Below are 20,020 nucleotides of genomic sequence, written 5' to 3' on the forward strand. Positions count from 1 at the left end.
AACCTGCAGCTAGAAGTCTCTATCAGATGAACAAGTTACTTACCTTCGGTATTGAATTATCTAATAGAGACTCAATCTAGCTGCAGATTCCTTACACCCACCCATGCCTCCCCGCTCTGTGGGTATATCATGTATTTTCTGATTTTTACCCTTTTTCAGGGAATGTCATTTCGCACAGATAAACAGAGAAAGTTGTTTTTTCTGCGTGAGAAGTTGTGGAAAAGAACTGACGTACATGCTCTGGGGTGGTGCCTATATAGAAGACCGTGACGTCACAGGCGGCTCCAACAACACTGACGATGCACGTGGATCCGAGCGACACCACCCAACGGCGCACGCAGGGTACTGCTCAGCAGAACAATTCCGGATTCGAAGCTGACGCCAGGGAATTCTAAGGGAAGGAATCTGCAGCTAGATAGTCTCTACCAGATAATTTGTTACCGAAGGTAAGTAACTTGGTCTTCTTTGCCACTCCCAATAGCAAGTTCCACAGTACTACTTTATAGTTGAAGACATTCTAGATTCCTATGTCATTCTGTACTGGGATGATATGTTTTTTTGTTGTAGCCCCGACTGAGCATTAGTGTCATACCACAGAAGTGATGTCTCACCTATTAAATCATTGACTTTATCTTAAAGTAAAATATAAGTTCACAGCCAATAGTTGCCCATGGGATTTGCATGGATATACAGAAATTTACAGTATTCACGCATTCCTGTCTGTTGTTGCTCCACTTGTTATTACCAGTAATGGGTGCCTTTCGCCTGGGGAATAGGGCAAGAATAAGGTTTTCAGATATTGAAAAAAGCCTTCACTTCAGCTCAGATTTTACGTCATTCCAGTTTGACCTTGCCTTTCGTTGTAGTGACAGATCCCACAGCCTTGTCAATTAAGCAATTTTGTCAAATACCTTGTCACTTTTAGCAGTACTGGTGGTTTACTATTCTTGCAGGTAGTTGTGTATTGACCATAACTACATAATCTGTGATCATGAGCTCATCATTTTACACTGTCAGCACTATTTATTAGAAGCTATGCATGATGTCACAGTTGGGGACATGTCATAAAAATCGAAGTTTCCTAAAATTAGTGATGTTTGACCAGCTGAAATGGCATGTGGTTGTTTTGTTACTCGCTTTGAATTTATAGTTTCAAACTGATCCAGTAATCGACATGGAAAAGCAGAGATCATCTCCCCCCTTCAGACTTCTGAGGAATCAAAAGACATTAAACTCACCATTCTTCCTGCTTTAGACTCTGTGGAAGGTACAGATTATTGTTGACCAATATGAAGCAAGCTCATTGAAACACGTAACGCATATGCTTCATAAAAGAAAATACTGAGCAAAGCCATTGGATAGAAGATTATGTTGGTAAGATTTACGTTCGTGCAGGGCCGGCTTTACAGCGGTGCGGCTGCACCTGGTGCTGACTTCCGGGGGGTGCTGTCTGCTGAAACGTTCCTTGTGCGTCCAGCCTTCAGGAAGCAATTAAAATGTCAAGATACCTCTTGTGATTAATGTTCTTTCTAGAGAGAGAGATCGGAGGTTTGTCTAGTGGCAGCTTTGACTCCATAAAGTAGCTTAGAGGGTTAATGTGCCTGCTGCAAAGAACAGAATGATATTTTGTGTGGATAGCTGAGTGGATTAGTAAAGCCAGCCTTTACAAGCCCTTTAAAACTAATGAATGTATGTGAAAGGGGGGCTATGGAGAGATGAGTGTCACATTTGCTGGGTAGTAGTGAGGGATCTGAGAGGGTGGTGGGGGGCGCCATTAAAACGACTGTCGCACAGGACGCCACCAACGCTAAAGCCGTCCCTGCGTTCTTGTTACAGATCTTTATAGGAAACTTTAACAATGATGTTATGACTCCAGTGACTGATCACTTTAGCGTACAAAAGCTTATGTCTTGATGTACAGAGTAAAAACATAATGTCCAGAAACATGTAACCTCCTTCATGCAAAAATGTAAGCAAAAACACCTTGTAAACACTGGAGTTTGATCTCATGAACTTTATTTTGGATCTATGAGACTGTTTTGTTAGTGGCGATTGATTCATTGGCTAATCTGTTCCTCTTTGTTACATTATTCTACACTCTCCAAGTGGAAGTTGTAGCAGTAATTTTGAAAGGGACACACCGGCTCCACTGTCTCCTCAGTGGGGTGATCCTTCATCTGAAAATTCTGAGCTAGCCTTCTACAAGCTATTGTAGTGGCCAGCCTCAATACACAAGTAGCTACCCACAAACAATCAAATCAAAAAAGAAAATCAGACCATCGTGCAGTGTATTTCTTGTTTTGTAACCCAGTACCAGGATAAATGTATGAAAGGGATAGCAGTTATATGTGTATGTACAACAATGCTTTTCACCGTTTCACTCAGTACTCGCTGTTTTGTCCCTTGGTGTTCCGTCCAAAAAGGCTCCTGTTCTCAGTTTCGTGACAGGGGCTCCATCGCCTTCCCATTTTATACCAGAGCTGTTGGTAATGATCTAGCAATTGATGGATGCCATAGCAATGTATCAATGATTCAGAAATGGTGGAAACCTCATCTCCCTGGTACTGTCTTGGCAATTTGGTCTGGCTCTCCACTTGTCTTTTGTTAAACTTCCGACCATATTTGCACTTCATTTTCTTAACCCTTTTCGATTGTGTGGGTTTTCACTCTGGTGGCAGTTGCACAAACTTGGCCTCTTGATGACACATATTTTGCTCATTTGTTGTGACTGGTTTCTTCCTTGATGCTTCTCATAGTGTGAGGTCGACAGGATTTAGGATTTCTAACTGTGTCTGGTTTAGCTCCAGTTTTGGTTCCAGGAAGGCTTAGATCTAACTGCTTGCAGGTTCACCTGGTGTGTGTTTTTTGTTTTTGCAAAGCCTTGTGCTTTTTCATTACTTTGTGGGGGGTATGGGGAAGCACAAGAAAGGTTGATTGGCAAGTCTCACATTTGCTGCTGGTCGATTGCATGATCAGGACCTGTTCGGCTGTAAACAGGTCAACGTGGATATTCAACTTCGCAGGGCATGGCATCTGGTGAGTCTTTTCAATAATAGTATTTGTGTCTTAGATTGTGATTTGTTTGCTGTTAGGGTTCTGGTGTTTGTTTGTGTGTGACTTTGGGGTGTCTCTCCCTCCACCATTTTATAAATAAAATATGCAATTGGCCTTCATCCTGCGGCTGTTTTGTGTGTGCGAGAAATACACAACTGTGCACACATTTTAATGAAGGAGAAACGTTAAATCGGGGATCTCCAACCTTTTCTTTAATAGTGACCACATCAACAGTGGCGGCTGCTAGCAGGAAAAAGTGGTGGGGCAGCGTGGGGGACATAAAGCAAAGAAAATTTACCTGCCCCCATAGACGGCTGCCACTGAATGGGGAGGGGAGGAGGCTAAAAATAAAAGAAAATAAAAAAAATAGTTACCTTTCTTTGAGAGACGCATTCGGGTCTCCTCCTTCTTTTTCCTGGCAGCACAACAGCTCCCAGCCAATCACGACCCTGCTGTCACCAGCAGGACAGCAGCGTCGTGATTGGTGTGAGTGCCCTGCTTTGGCGCTCACACAGGGAGTGGGAGCCTGTGCACTTTCTTCACCCTGCTGTCAATACAGCCGGGTGGAGAAATGCAGAGTGTGCATGTCTGTTTGGTCAGCCCAACATGGCCGGCCAAACAGACATGCACCCTTATTGTGTGCTCCTCTGACCCCCTCTAGCCCTCCTCTGACCCCCTCCAGCCCAGCCCCACGCCCACCCCACCCTAACCCTGCACCCAGGAAAAATAAAATGATAAAAGCAGCGGGCGATGCTCCTCCCCCTTAGCGGAGGAGCCATCCCTGCCTGCCCCCACTGCCTTGCTGCCTCAGTGCTCTTCAGCTCCTGATGCACAGGCTCCCAGACACCCCTGCGCCAATCCAGATGCTGTTGTCATGCTGGTATTACCCAGCATGAGAGAAGTGCCGGGATTGGGCGGAGCGGACGTTTTTATGGTCCCACAGGGACTGGGAGCCTGTGCCTGCTGTTCTCTATGCAACAGCATGGAGAAATCTAACTGTGCATGTCTGTTTGGCTGTCCTAAGACAGCTGGCCAAACCAACATGCGCACTTGCAGTGCCCTGTGCCCACCACTCCTCCTGCTGCTGTCAGAGGATGGCCTCAGACTCGACTCGGCTACGATCCCGTCATGTAAAATAAAATGTTAATAAAGCAGTTTTATTAATTGTTTTATTATCATTTTATTTTACACCTTTTCATCTGCTGGCTCCAGCAGTGGGGAGGAGCTCCTCCGCCATAACGGAGGAGCCGCCGCTGCACGTCAAACAGATTACATTAGTGGCCACCTGCAGCGGCTCCTGGTTGAGAGCGTTGGGGCTCCTCCCACCTAGCTGGCAGCTTTGTAAGCTGTGCAGATGATAATCGCCTAAAACCAAAATGGTAATTGCTCAGAGCAGTTACCATCCACATAAAATTCCCTGTTGCTGAGTTGCTAAGAAAGCAAAGCCTGTGTGGGTGACCCCCTCAGTGCTTGGCTGCCTTTCCTTTCTCTCATCCTCACTGACATGAGACAGGACAGGCAGCGAAACACTTTACACTGAGACAGATGCACCGATGCGCATGTGCTAAGTTAACTCATGTTCATTTATGACCTAGTGTCAGCTTTTGCCTGAGATTCTCGTGGGTGTCAAGAAACACCCCCCTAATCACGCGCAACAGCATCCGTTTTTAAAGCAGTCTGTCCTAGGGCATCAGCCCTGCATTTCCTGGGGCTGGTTGTCAGTCGCAGCCTTAAAACAAACATCCACCCTTTAACAAGTCATCAGAGGATGGGAGCAGCAAGCATCACTGACCCCACCCTGTGACGAGTAGGGAAATGGTACAGTTACTGGATTTTGTAAATCCGCACGTGCAGTATTAAGAACGCGATAGAACACGTGTGTTTTGGAGTATGTTTTTTTACGATTTATAACCTTGCTATGCATGCTGTTTTTAACGATCGTGTTTGGCTACTTAAAGCTTTCTATGCACTGATGACTTCTTTGCATTTTTCAAGAGACGCTCTACACAAAGTTGCACTGATGGCAAAGATTATTCATCCCTTTTCATTATGTCAGGTTTAATTTCAAAAGATTCTCGATGTGCTTAGTTCCACGTGTTAAGTCGCACTATCGGCATGGTATTTACCAAACTTTCCAAGTCAAAGTTAAAATGGTGTATTTGATTATTCTTAACACTGCATGTTGCTTTACGTGTCCTTTATTGAACACTTTAACCAGTGCCCTACTCAAGGTCTCATTAACCGCAGGAATATTAATTTCCTTTCCAAGGCAGTCATGTGAATTTTGTACGCTCTCATTTATTTTCTTATTTAACTTTCCTACATGTGAGTTCAGCTGATGTTGCGTTCATTTCAAGACTGCGCTGTGAGTTTCAAATGTAACCCTGGAGATGATGTGGCCTAAGGGCCAGAGCTGCCGACTTTCGAACTGGGAAACCGGGTGCGAGTCTCCGCATGGGCTGAACAACCTGTGATTCTGGGCATATTACTTAGCCTCCCCATGCCTGCAGCAGATGAAGGTGCCCTTGTGTCATGTAACTGGCTGTGTCCGTGCAGCGCTGCAGTACCTTTGGATCATATTGTAGGAGGCTGGCCTGGCTTGTAGTGAGTACCAAGGGGTACTTACACCTTACACAGGCCCAGGTATCCCTTATTAGTGTATAGGGGTGTCTAGCAGCTTAGGCTGATAGAAAATGGTAGCTTAGCAGAGCAGTTTAGGCTGAACTAGGAGACGAGTGAAGCTCCTACAGTACCACTAGTGTCACTTGCACAATATCATAAGAAAACACAATACACAGCTATACTAAAAATAAAGGTACTTTATTTTTATGACAATATGCCAAAGTATCTCAGTGAGTACCCTCAGTATGAGGATAGCAAATATACACAAGATATATGTACACAATACCAAAAATATGCAGTATAGCAATAGAAAACAGTGCAAACAATGTATAGTTACAATAGGATGCAATGGGGACACATAGGGATAGGGGCAACACAAACCATATACTCCAAAAGTGGAATGCGAACCACGAATGGACCCCAAACCTATGTGACCTTGTAGAGGGTCGCTGGGACTGTAAGAAAACAGTGAGGGTTAGAAAAATAGCCCACCCCAAGACCCTGAAAAGTGAGTGCAAAGAGCACTGAAGTTCCCCAAAGAGCACATAAGTCGTGATAGGGGAATACTGCAGGAAAGACCAACACCAGCAATGCAACAACGATGGATTTCCAGACTAGAGTACCTGTGGAACAAGGGGACCAAGTCCAAAAGTCCCGATCAAGTCGAGAGTGGGCAGATGCCCAGGAAATGCAACCTGTGGTTGCAAAGAAGCTGCTACTAGGAGGTAGAAGCTGAGGATTCTGCAGGAACGACAAGGGCTAGAAACTTCCCCTTTGGAGGTTGGATGTCCCACGTCGTGAAGAGTCGTGCAGAAGTGTTTTCCCGCCGAAAGACCGCAAACAAGCCTTGCTAGCTGCAAGCTCGCAGTTTAGGGTTTTTGGATGCTGCTGTGGCCCAGGAGGGAGCAGGATGCCGCCAATTGCGTGAGGGGACAGAGGGTGCGTCCAGCAAGACAAGGAGCCCTCTCAGAAGCAGGCAGCACCCGCAGAAGTGCCGGAACAGGCACTACGAAGTGGAGTGAAACGGTGCTCACCCGAAGTTGCACAAAAGAGTCCCACGCCGCCGGAGGACAACTTAGGAAGTCGTGCAATGCAGGTTAGAGTGCCGTGGACCCAGGCTTGGCTGTGCACAAAGGAAATCCTGGAAAAGTGCACAGGAGCCGGAGTAGCTGCAAAAGACGCGGTTCCCAGCAATGCAGTTTGGCGTGGGGAGGCAAGGACTTACCTCCACCAAACTTGGACTGAAGAGTCTCTGGACTGTGGGAGTCACTTGGACAGAGTTGCTGAGTTCAAGGGACCTCGCTCGTCGTGCTGAGAGGAGACCCAGAGGACCGGTAATGCAGTTCTTTGGTGCCTGCGGTAGCAGGGGGAAGATTCCATCGACCCACGGGAGATTTCTTCGGAGCATCTAGTGCAGAGAGGAGGCAGACTACCCCCACAGCATGCACCACCAGGAAAACAGTTGAGAAGGCGGCTGGATCAGCGTTACAGTGTTGCAGTAGTCGTCTTTGCTACTTTGTTGCAGTTTTGCAGGCTTCCAGCGCGGTCAGCAGTCGATTCCTTGGCAGAAGGTGAAGAGAGAGATGCAGAGGAACTCTGATGAGCTTTTGCATTCGTTATCTAAGGAATTCCCCAAAGCAGAGACCCTAAATAGCCAGAAAAGAGGGTTTGACTACTTAGGAGAGAGGATAGGCTAGCAACACCTGAAGGAGCCTATCAGAAGGAGTCTCTGACGTCACCTGCTGGCCCTGGCCACTCAGAGCAGTCCAGTGTGTCAGCAGCACCTCTGTTTCCAAGATGGCAGAGGTCTGGAGCACACTGGAGGAGCTCTGGGCACCTCCCAGGGGAGGTGCAGGTCAGGGGAGTGGTCACTCCCCTTTCCTTTGTCCAGTTTCGTGCCAGAGCAGGGCTGAGGGGTCCCTGAACCGGTGTAGACTGGCTTATGCAGAAATGGGCACCATCTGTGCCCATAAAAGCATTTCCAGAGGCTGGGGGAGGCTACTCCTCCCCTGCCTTAACACCTTTTTCCAAAGGGAGAGGGTGTAACACCCTCACTCTGAGGAAGTCCTTTGTTCTGCCTTCCTGGGCCAAGCCTGGCTGGACCCCAGGAGGGCAGAAACCTGTCTGAGGGGTTGGCAGCAGCAGCTGCTGCAGTGAAACCCCTGAAAAGGCAGTTTGGCAGTAACCGGGTCTGTGCTAGAGACCCGTGGGATCATGGGATTGTGCCAACAATGCCAGGATGGCATAGAGGGGGCAATTCCATTATCATAGACATGTTACATGGCCATATTCGGAGTTACCATTGTGAAGCTACACATAGGTAGTGACCTATGTGTAGTGCACGCGTGTAATGGTGTCCCCGCACTCACAAAGTCCGGGGAATTTGCCCTGAACCATGTTGGGGCACCTTGGCTAGTGCCAGGGTGCCCTCACACTAAGTAACTTAGCACCCAACCTTTACCAGGTAAAGGTTAGACATATAGGTGACTTATAAGTTACTTAAGTGCAGTGGTAAATGGCTGTGAAATAACGTGGACATTATTTCACTCAGGCTGCAGTGGCAGGCCTGTGTAAGAATTGTCAGAGCTCCCTATGGGTGGCAAAAGAAATGCTGCAGCCCATAGGGATCTCCTGGAACCCCAATACCCTGGGTACCTCAGTACCATATACTAGGGAATTATAAGGGTGTTCCAGTATGCCAATGTGAATTGGTCACTAGCCTGTTAGTGACAATTTGGAAAGAAATGAGAGAGCATAACCACTGAGGTTCTGGATAGCAGAGCCTCAGTGAGACAGTTAGTCATAACACAGGTAACACATTCAGGGCACACTTATGAGCACTGGGGCCCTGGCTGGCAGGGTCCCAGTGACACATACAACTAAAACAACATATATACAGTGAAAAATGGGGGTAACATGCCAGGCAAGATGGTACTTTCCTACACATATTCAACTGTAAATAAAACAAAACTTCACAGAGTGCAGGAACATATAACACGTCCCACCTCTGATAATTTAACTTACATGGGGACTCGTTTTAGGCCAATGAACATTTTGACCCTGATTGGAGACACCTTAAGACGAGATATCCATTTAGCATTTCAATCAGTAGATCAATATCCTCATCAATATTCACAATAACAAATCAATAACTAATCAATGACACTCAATAAATATCAAACACACCATGACCTTTCAGCAATGAATAACCACCCAACTTAAGTAAGATTTAAGATATTTATTCCCTATTTATTACACTCTACTAGCAAGTTTATTAGTCTCAATACCAGTAAACACATCAGCAAAGTCACAATAGGCAACTTGAATAAGACTTTATCAAAGCAAAGATCATGAACATTAGAACAAAGCACGACGTCAACATGAATTAACTTTAGCAGAGTATCATTGGCACATTATTCAACAAAGCATAGATTTGGTCATTTGTCTATTTGCATCCGATATTGGTGAGCTCCTTAACTAACCTCGAATTAGCATCAGCATGTTGGGCTTCATGCAAAACAATTTAGCAACACAATTTAGAAAACATCTAACTATGGACTCTATAAAAGAGCAGTTGGTACCTAGAAAGAAAAGGCAAACAGACAATTACAATTTCATTATCATATAGTTGCCTTCGGTAAGGGGTCAGCATACAGAGTCAGTCTTCGTTCTCAGGACACCAGTCGATTCGCCATCAGCCAGGATAAACAGCAAAGTCTCAGCAAGACAGGGCAGTAGGGTCTTCCCTCATAAGGAGGAGAAGTAAGTATCGGGCAAGGCAAGAAAGTGAGGATGGTTTAAAGTATCAGACAAAAGCCTCTCAGGAAAGCAAAGTAATGGCAAAGTAAAGGAACGGTAGAGAATGGCTAGGTAATGGCACATAATGGCTCGCAAATGTCTGATTTCTTCTTGTGACATGTCGTTATATCGAATCCGGCTAACAAGCTTCTAATTTCCAATTGGGCAATATTTGGTGCATCGCTATCTCTGTCCAATGATCCATTGATCACCTTACTGGAATTTTCTCTTAAAACAGTTCTCACGTAGTTTATTGGCTCCTGCGATTGACGTCTTCAACGGGTAGAATGTCAGGTAAGAAAAGTTACACTCGTTGCTTCAGTCAGTAGTTCCATTGTCCTTACCAGATCAGGCGACCCTGCACCTGTTGCGAATTACACTGTTGCATTCGACAAGAATGTCTCCTTGAGCAAGTCGGGTCTCATGAGAAAGAATTTACTACGGTTACACACACATCTCTAGCTTCTGGAAAAGTACAGTTTCATGTCCTTCAGCAAGACAGCACAATGCACGTTAGAAAAACACATTTATTATGAGACCAGGCAGCTAGGCCCAGCCCCTTGCTAACTAAGGCCTAGTGATTAATTTAGCAAAACCTTAACATACAACTCTTAATGCTAATATAAAATCATACATTAGTATGTTAATAATTCTTCATTAGTCAATTTCATTAATCATCGTATACATTGGTGGCCACTCCCCGTGAGCACATTTCAAATGTGTACATTAATATTACTCTATCACGTTTTCTATGCAGCTTCATTACACATTATTTTGCAAGCATTTCATGTTAATATTGATTATAAAAGCTACACTCCAACACATACATTTTTCTTTTAAACTGAAAGGGACAACAAGCTCTCTGATACCCCATTTATCTCCGGTGAAAATTGCTTTAAATTAAGCATTTCACCAAGCTTTTAAAAGTAGGTTCCACAGAAACTTGATATTTGTTGAGCCAAAACAATTAGTGAGCCACATTATTTGCAGGATTCCCACCACAAGTCTGTGATGGGCATTGTTTCGTTTATGTGGTGCACAGGATTATTTGTGTAAAATGTAAAATGTTATATTTTAACTGTCATATGTGGCCAGATCGCGATGTTGTTTGAAGTATGAGTCGCCGAACACAGCATTAATTCATTGAGCCAAGAGCGCAGCTTCGTGATATTGAACGATATGTTTACTTCCTTTTTTTGGACAGCGCACACCCTGAGCTCAGTCATTTCAATACGCGCTCACGTGTGCTAATGGTCATTAGCCCAAATCAGAGCGCATTGAAACGCGAGACCTCAGGATGTGCTTTTTCCAAAAAGGAAACCTTTTTTATACAGTGCACATTTGTATTTCAAGACGCTGTCGTAGGTGCTAATGAAGTAATTCGCGCTGTGCGCCTTGCTTGGCAGACCAGATATTGGACATGCATTTTTGCTTAATGTATCGTAGCAATAGTGATGGAAATTGTATCAATACACGCCAGTTTTTGCCCCCCCTCCTTCCCCCCCACACACAAAACCACTCAGCGAAATGTCGAGCTCGCGCGCTTTGCTTACATGGGCACATTTGTTATTTTATGTTCAGCCCCACCGCTTTCAAATTCGACCGACTTGCGCTGGCTGTCCTCCCTGTGCAGGATGCCACCAGTGACCACCTCAGCGCACCAGGCGGGGTGGCCGGCAGTGATATAAACATACGGAATGTCTCCCTTCATGGGTAATACATAGCCGCAGCTGCAATGCCACTGGCACCAAGATGATAGTTGTTAGTAAAGTCCCCCCAACGCCACGTCATCTATCACTTAAATACCAGAGTTAAGTACATATTGAAAATTGAAACAGTTCTCTCCAAATAGCAGTGTATGAGTTCTGAAACTAACACATTTTCATCGCGAATGCGCACTTTCTAATTTTGATGTACATATATTATGCAGCTGTATATCGGGGGGTGGAGTGGGGGGCTTCTTTTGAATGACAAGCCCCCCCCACCCCCCCCCCCTTGCACGTGGCTGGCTGTCTTGCTCAAACTAGAAGGCCATTAAAAGTCCGCATTCTCTTTCACGCAATTTGAAATAATGTGTGCTAACGTGTGGATACTCCCGCCAACGAACTCCTGCTCCACGGCTTGAACATACACCGAAAAACGAACATTTTAACCACACTGTTGCACTATTTGTATTACTTTTGTACTCGCAGAAATATATGCTGCTTTAAGAGAATAAACGGAGCGCTTTCTTGCTATACTTGACTTATTTTCAGCGCTTCGTTAATTTCCCCGTAACCCACTTTTCGATACCGGCCTCTAGGTGGTAGTGTTTTCCAGATATTGTGAACGGAAGAGAAAAGATTCTGTTTTACCTTTAGTCATGCTGCTTATTGCCTGGTATGAGCTACAAAAAGTCTAACCTCATTGTCTCCATCATTTGTTTGACTTTTAAATAAAAGGGTTAGTACCAGTTATCTTTTGTTAATGAATTACTTTGTGTTGCAGTGGCTTCCAGCAGACTTTTACAACTGAGTACAACAACTTCCATCTTGTCTGATCCTTCGAGGATGCCCGAGCAGGCTACACAGGCAGTAAGCAAGATGAACAGAAACATCAGGGGAACATAGCATCAAAAGATGAAGATTTGCACGACTTTTTTAAAGAAAAAAACTAAGCTTTAAAGACAGTTTACTGCGCTGTGTTGTTGAAAGAAATTCAGCTCCTCTCACGATGATGCAGGAAGAATTTTGCAAACAGTGAACTCTGTGGTGCGGTGCTGGGATGAGCCGTAAAACATGCTTAAGCAGATTTTCTATCCAGCAGGCTATATGCACAGTCTCGACTGCTAAAGATACACGTCATGAAATCTGCGAAACTGGGCATGTAATAGCACAAATGTAATTTTAAAGCTTTACATAAAAAATACCTAAAAAGAAAAGCACTTTCTGTGTAATGAAAATGTTATGTATATCTTTCGGAACCGATTTAACTGTTATCTTCCAGGATTGAAAATGGGATGGACAGAGACAAATAGCTTCCACAAAAATGTAGCAATCAGCGAAACTCCGCGTGTTGCCTGGAGAGTCAGAATTATTTCGCAGAATTTCATCAACTAAAGAGTTTATTTACCCAATGCTGAATTTCGAATCATTGTTGTTCAGCCAAAAGTAACGTTTTGTTTTCTTTGTTATAAAAAAATGTGCTGCTCGTACAGCCGAGGCGATGTTACGCGTGATTTTGAGAGAATGGAGTGAAAGGACTGTCCCAAAACCAGCACATCTGTATAGCCTGCAATCTCCAGCAGGGTATCCGATTGCTGATAGCTCAGATGATGGCACAGATCTAAAAATGCCCCTTAAAACACGATTGCCAAAAATAAAGCAGTCCGATTCTGGCCGACTAGTCCTTCATCCTTTTGCCTGGTAGAATGAGTCTCACTTGTCTGCCATCACCTTCCCCATCCTAGACAACACAAAACAGTATTTTAACGTTTGATTTGAATCTCCTCACTGGTTTGTGAACTTTGAGTGTATTGGGGATGGGTACCATAAATAGGCCTATGGTCTATGATAACATTTTCATCTTCATGCGTAACTCTAGTTCAGCTGTTCTGATACAGGTGGAGTCTCCTGGTTATTACAGAAGAGAGTTGGAGCCTGGTACTGAGCCATTTTCAGGCCACATGTTCTGACAGTTTTTATCTGTCCTTTGTCAAACACCTCTTGTGAACAGTACCAATACTTATAGTGGGCTTTGTCCTGCCCTTTGCTGGTGTTTTGTTGGCTTTCATGTTACGCTCATTTGCTTGCGTATTCAGTGCATAACTTGCTTAGCATCTTCTTTTGATCGGATGACTGGAAGCTTTTCATGGCTCATAATAAGGGAACTACTTTTCCTTTTTTTATCACTCCATGGGAATGTGTGTTTTCTTGCTCTATCCCTCATGTGCTAACTCCCCTTCTTAAAAACTCGAACCCCCGCAAGAGCTCTGTGTTTTTTGCCCTCGTCTTGTCCATTGCTTCACCAGCCAGCATTTCTTGCCTTTTTCTGCTCCTTTGCAACTCCCCTCCCCCCCACTACCTGATGCTCTCGCCATGTTGATGACTCCCTATACCTGTTTCTCCATTGCTCACTTGCCCCTTGTGTTGAAGACTGTTTTTTCTTAAAAGTTTTTTCAATATTTTGCAGGGCCGATCTGTATGTTCCTGCTGGGCCTGTCCTTTTATCAAATGTGCCTCCGTGCACACTTAAATATATATTTTTTATCTGTGCCAATATGGAACATGAAATATAAATAAAATGGCAGGCACAGCATGTGCATGGATGCGGCATCACGATCGGCCACCGAAGCGCCATGATGCAAATGGGTGCATACACGATCACATGGCATCATGCTACTTTGTTTTATCTCATGCTGCACAGCTTCGCCAAAAACACTTCTTTGTGTGGATAATGAATAGTATCCGTGAGAAGCATTGGCAAAGCCTAAAGGGCTGCATTCACAGCAACAGCAGAGACCTGTTGGCTTTGCCAATGCTTATTAGTGTCTAAAATGGTAGTCTTGCTTTGCTCCAGTAGGGATAGGTCATGTTTTTCAAAACTATTTTGCCTATGAAGTGGGACTCACTACTGCATTTTCTTCAGATGTTCAATTCACTTTTAATTATTTATTTAATTTGTGCACCTATACGTGTAAGAGTTTGTTACCTTTGATGTGCTGCTGAAAAGTAACTCTTGGTCCCTCCCATTCAATTTAGCACAGATGCGTGAGTGTTCATACTTGGAACAAAACTCCATATAATGTGCCTTATCGATAGCAAGTATGTTTGTATAGAAGCGTTACCTTTTCAGCAAATAGTGAATTAAGTTTGCATTTGGCCCCTTATATCATGTGCCGTATTTGGATGATTGTGAAGTGTTCAAAGGGATCTTCACTCTAAAAGGGAAAGTGTAAGCTGGAGTTATTCCTAGCAAGTTTTGGATCTTAGTTTTCATTCAGTCTTTTGCCTGAGATGTTGTACAAAGCAGTATTGTTTGGAGTATTGTTAAAGGATTATATATAATGCCATAAAAAACTATGACTGGCTAGTAACTTTTATTTAAAAAAAAAAGAAACCTATGAAGTTCTGTGATGGTACTTTGAATTTATGGTGTGTTAATTATCATGTTTCTGCAGGGGCTTTTCCCACGCGCTTTTTTTAGCAGCAAAAAATATGCATGATTTATGCAATATCAAGGTATAAAATAGATACAGATAAAAAGCTTGTGTGAAGAACATAAAACGCATCCTGCATAAAATATACTCAGGTTTTCATGATTCGCCTTATTTTTTTTAATCTGACACATTGAAAGTATGTTTTAGCTTTTCTTTTCACGTTAACTAGTGAAGTAAACATTGTGTTTTTTTCATTGTGTGCCTACAGCTTAAAACACATGTAATTTGATTTTGAGCTGGTAACGTTGTTGAGATTGGTGTCAGAGTTTTCGGAACTTCAGGCCATCCATCACAAAAATACCTTCAGAATCGCGAATTTCTCATCATGTTTTTTAAAAAAATGAAGCCAATGTGTAAAATGCTGCATTTAAGTATTGAATGTATTATAGGTGCATGGAGGGAATCGTGTTACACTGTTAAACATATTGTTACAATGACTTTTTGCAGATTCATTTTTAATATATTTACAGAAAAAAATAAATCATGTTTTTTTGAAGACAAAAAAATATTTTGTATTTCTTTTGCCTTAAGCACCTGTATAGCACAACTGCAATTCATGTGCTCTTGTTATGCTGTTACCTTGTCCTGCGCTTCAGGAAATGTACGTCATGTTTGAAAGAGGTGCATCAAATTGATTGTGTTTTATATTCGAATGTTTTCTGTTGAGAACAAGGGTCAGAGGTGTGCTAAGAGTTTGTCGCAGAGGTCAGCTGATAGAATAGAAGCTGATTTGTGCATGGTTGGAAGTTGTATCACATTCAGTTTTTTTTCCTGTGTGGGAATGAGTGGGTGTCATGCATGAGTGTCACAGACAACGTACTGGGACCTTGTTCTGCAGTTGTCTTTATCCACGTTTGAGTCATATGGATGGATGCATAGCTGTGTAAATCCTAGTGATGCAGTGGGATTTGATTTGTAGAGGTGACTAAGGATATATGCCTATATCTGATTTCAGCTAGTGAGAAAAGATACTAAGCAATTCAGACACTCAATTGTGTATCAACATTTAAAAGGTAAAAGCCTCAACTTATACACACGTTAGTACAGAGAGAGAAGTGTGTCCCAGTCAAAGGAATCTCAAACCTTAAGTGGGTCGACTTTTTTTTGGTGTAATTTGTGTAACATGTACCATTGCCACTTAAGATTGTTTGCAGAAATTATACCTTCTGATAGCTACTCCTTGTTGCAGATAACATCTTTATTTTTTGCCCAGGTTGCTGCTTGGATGCTGAATTGTTTTAGCAATATCCTCTTGCTGCTTTTAGGTGGTGTTTGTGCCTAGCTCCTGAGGTGTGCACTTACAAACTCTGTGCTCTTGTACACCCTAATGCGATAAGGCAGAAAGAGGCCAGAGAATGTATTGCTTTAGATAGGGAGAAATTAAAATGCATGCTTTTCCTGGCAACTATTGCCTTTTAGTGATGCTTATTCCTTTGACCATGGTGCTTACCAGAGCACTGTACTTCCAACCATTTGATTGGTACTGCGAGAATGGACTCATACCGAGAACACGTTTCCAACAGCCTTGTTCAACACTGTAATATTTATAAATGTATTGGAGTGTTTTAAATAGAGGGTACTTGACCCTAAAGCATCTGAGCCAACTTAAGGAAGACAGAGTAGGGATGATGTGATCAGACCAGTCAGCCCCTGAGGCCTCAAGTACTGTTTTGAGACCTTTGCATAGATGGCTTCTTTGAGGAAGGAAGGGTTTGGGCCCTGGGGTGAATTTAAGATTGAAGTTGACGTTTTCTGGCCGTCAATTTGATATGTTTACAGAAACGCAGCCAGCTATCCAAACCCAAGTATCTAGCATTGTCAGTAATGGGGCTAATTCAATCCACTCATAGAATATTATTTGAATCCAGCTACAAATGGACAGGCACATGTGAAGCCTCTGATGAGAAGAGGAAGAACTGTCTTTCGGGGATTGAGCTTGTGGTGTTGTATTGTCGTTCAGGATTGTATGTTAACCTGTTTTGAGGCAAGTCCGGACACATTGTTAGGAGAGGACATTTCCAAGTCTTTCTGGGTGCCATCTGCTTACTGGTGATAGGAAATGACAGCAGTTAGAGCTATGGATTGAATAAAGCAGTAGCTAGAACAGATCCACTTGGGACATCTTAAGGGACGACAGCTAGATGCGGCAGGGCATGGTCCACTATAATAACTTGTGAGCAGTTCTCAAGGTAAAATCTGAACCGCTGGAGGTATTCAGTTTTGGAAGTAATTATTACAAACTCATGGCCCTGTATTCCTGTTTTGTCAATTTGGAGGCAGCTATTAATCTCATGAAGCTTTGGACAAAATTGAGGCTAATGTGAGTCTGGTCCAAATCACTAACGAGGTACATAATCTTTCTCAATATAGTTGCGTTACATTGCAAAACAGGCGCAGGTAATGTCTTCCAGTCAGATTCCCGAAATTCAGGTTGTGAAATATGGTTGTACACTTGCTCCCCAACTTTTTAATTTATATACATCTAAACTGGATCTTAACATAGGATTGGATAATTATCCTCATAATTGTGAAGGGAACAGAAGGCCCTTGCCTATTCTGATGATACAGATTTTCTGAGCTTAACGGACAACCACCTTCATCATTCACACATCACAGCAAGTGTTTATTGGTCAAAGGCAAAGATTCAGTAAGTCTTCAGTAAGTAATCAATGAGTAAGTCATTTTAAGTTGAAGGAGAAAAATGTCGATTTTTTTACAGCTTGATGGGCAGAAAATCAGAATTTTATTAATGACACGGATGCTAAGATTGTGCAAAACTTCTTGCTCGCTCACAGCAGCAACAATAGAGAGAACATAGAACTTTTAAAACATTCTAATAAATTATGAAGCCCAGCAATAAACAGCCTTCTTCCTTCTTCAAACTCTGCGAACAAGATAATTCCCAAAACTCAGAACAAGCAATCCGAAGGCGAATGCTCCCAACACGTCATTCCAAATCTTAATCTCTGAAGTCTTCTATTCTGAAAGAAATCAGAACATGCATTTATTCTATCAGAATGGGTATTAATGTGGTGGGATGATTTTCATCTCTGTGTCATTAATAAAATCCAGATGTTCTGCCCACCAGGCTGTGAAAAATCTACATTTTATGTCAGGACATGGATGCTAACATTATGCAAGTTTAAAGTGCTGTAAACACATTATCAATTGCATTCACAATAGGTCCAAAGTAGCAACGTTTGAACACATTTTCATTCAACCAATCTTCATCTCTTAAGATATCCTGCAATACCCCGCCCAGGACAAATGCTTTTAATGCTGACGCTGCCCTACTGGAATGCGCTCCAAACTTATTGACATCTACGCCTGCCTCTCTCATGACCTCTTTCACCCATTGTGCTAAAGTTGGCAGTGAAACAGACCTATAAGCAGACCTGTATCAACCAGTAATTGTGCAACATTGTGTCTCAAACTCTCAGTTCTTCTCTCATACTCTTTCAAACATTTAACCACACAAAGTCTTCCATTTGACTCAAAGTAAGGATAGAACATAGTGGTAGATAAACTTATCATTCTTCTCTTAATATAAAAACAAACTCCAGCTGGCTGGTAGGCCCTGCTAGTAACATCTAGGGCCCTTATGTCTGAAGTTCGCCTAAACGACACCAAACAAAGCAAAGCTGTCAGTTTGTAAGATATATGTTTCAGCAACAGGGTAGAGTTATCACCCCAATTTACTAAAACCTGTAAGACATTTCTAACATCACACAGTGAAGAGTACCTCTCTATAGGTGGATTTAAGACTCGCATACTACATATAATTTTTTAAGTCATTAAATTCTGACCAACAGACACGCCTTCTACTAAGCAATGACCAGCAGCTATAACCCGACCTACAGACATTTACTGTTCTGTATGATAATCTAGATCCAAACAATTTGGTTAAGTAATCATTCACATGGGCTATATTTGTTGAAACTGGATCATAAATCTGTTAAATAAACCAACAAATCAATTTCTTCCAAGCCAATCAATATGCTTTCCTTGTTCCTGATGTTCGGGATTCTGCTATGAGACTGAAAGCCTCTGCTGAAAGACCTGGCATTTCCCACTGTCTCCTGAAATCCTCCAACCTATCAAGATGAAAAGACCCTGTTCTACTAGAGTATGAAACTCTCCTCCTGGTCCTAGAATTAGTGTCCATGAATGTCAGTATCAGGACAGGAAAATCTACTGCCATTTCCAACATGATTGGAAACCAAGCCTGTGACCTCCAAACTTGGGTTACCACTACTACAGTTTTCTTGCATCTGCGTACTTGCAGAAGAACTCTTGGCAGCATAGCAAATAGAGGGAAAGCATAAGGAGCTAATCCCCTCCAATCCAGCAGAAAAGCATCCACTCCCCAAGCCTCTGGGTCTGGTCTTCAACTGAAGAACTTTGTCAGTTATGTTTTCAATCTGCCCACAAAGAGAGCTACACCGAAAGGGTCTAATCGCTCCTGAATAGTCAGAAACCTCTCCCTGTTCAGCCACCAGTTGCTCGAATATTTGAAATTCCTTGAAAACCAGTACGCTATGCAATTGTTTAAACCAGGAATAAGTTCTACCACAACATAAATTTCCCTGCTCAAGCAATATTCCCAAAAGTCTTTATCCAAATCTGCTAGCCCTTTCGAATGTGGTCCACCTATCTTTATGACATACCTCACGGCTGACACATTGTCCATATGGAGCATCACATTATATCTCATCATTTTTTGGGTAAAGCAACATATTGCAAATAAACCTGCCAACAATTCTAAACAGTTCCTCTTCTCTTCAACTGTCCAACGTCCACCCGTGGATGAGTTCCCACATCTCGCTCCCCGTCCTTCTAAACTCGAATCTGACTATATCACTACTTCCAGCTCCTCTTTGAAAATGGCCCTGCCGTTCCATGCCTCCAGCACTTTTGCTCCTTTTTTGATTCCTGATCTAGAGATATCATCTGGGAGTATGAACAATCGGTTCATAAAAATTTTGTTTGAGTCCTTGATGGGTCAGATAGTGAAGTGGACCAAGAAATATTGCCTGAAATGTTGAGGATAACAGACCCAGAATCCTTGCCAAAACCCTTAAAACCCTCAAAGGCTGGTCCTTCTTCTCTAACACCTTCCTCAGTTCCTTTCGCAACTTCTTTAGTTTTTCTCTTGGTAACCTCAGCCCTGCCTGAACCGTTTCCACAATAAAGCCCAGAAACTGAATTTCCAGACTTGGGGTCACACAAGTTAACACACAAAACCCAGATATTATAGTAACATTTTTGTGTGTTTCAAGACTACTTCCTTGCAGTGACCCATAGTATGTCGTCCAGATAAATTATTAGACTTACTCCTCTCGTCCAAAG

At 43.0% G+C, this 20,020-nt stretch overlaps 1 protein-coding gene across 2 annotated transcripts in view; it reads left to right on the top strand.

The window, feature by feature from the left end:
* Positions 1–15,168, top strand: part of MLXIP (MLX interacting protein) — a 966,103-nt gene extending 950,935 nt beyond the window's left edge. For both annotated transcript variants that reach the window (XM_069214925.1, XM_069214926.1), the window contains one exon: positions 11,962–15,168. In XM_069214925.1, coding sequence (XP_069071026.1) covers positions 11,962–12,083 — 122 coding nt within the window. In that variant the 3' untranslated portion in view covers positions 12,084–15,168. The remainder of the gene's footprint in view (positions 1–11,961) is intronic.
* The last annotated feature ends 4,852 nt before the right edge of the window (positions 15,169–20,020 follow it).

Source organism: Pleurodeles waltl, chromosome 11 (assembly GCF_031143425.1).
Source record: "Pleurodeles waltl isolate 20211129_DDA chromosome 11, aPleWal1.hap1.20221129, whole genome shotgun sequence".
Lineage (NCBI taxonomy): Eukaryota > Metazoa > Chordata > Amphibia > Caudata > Salamandridae > Pleurodeles > Pleurodeles waltl.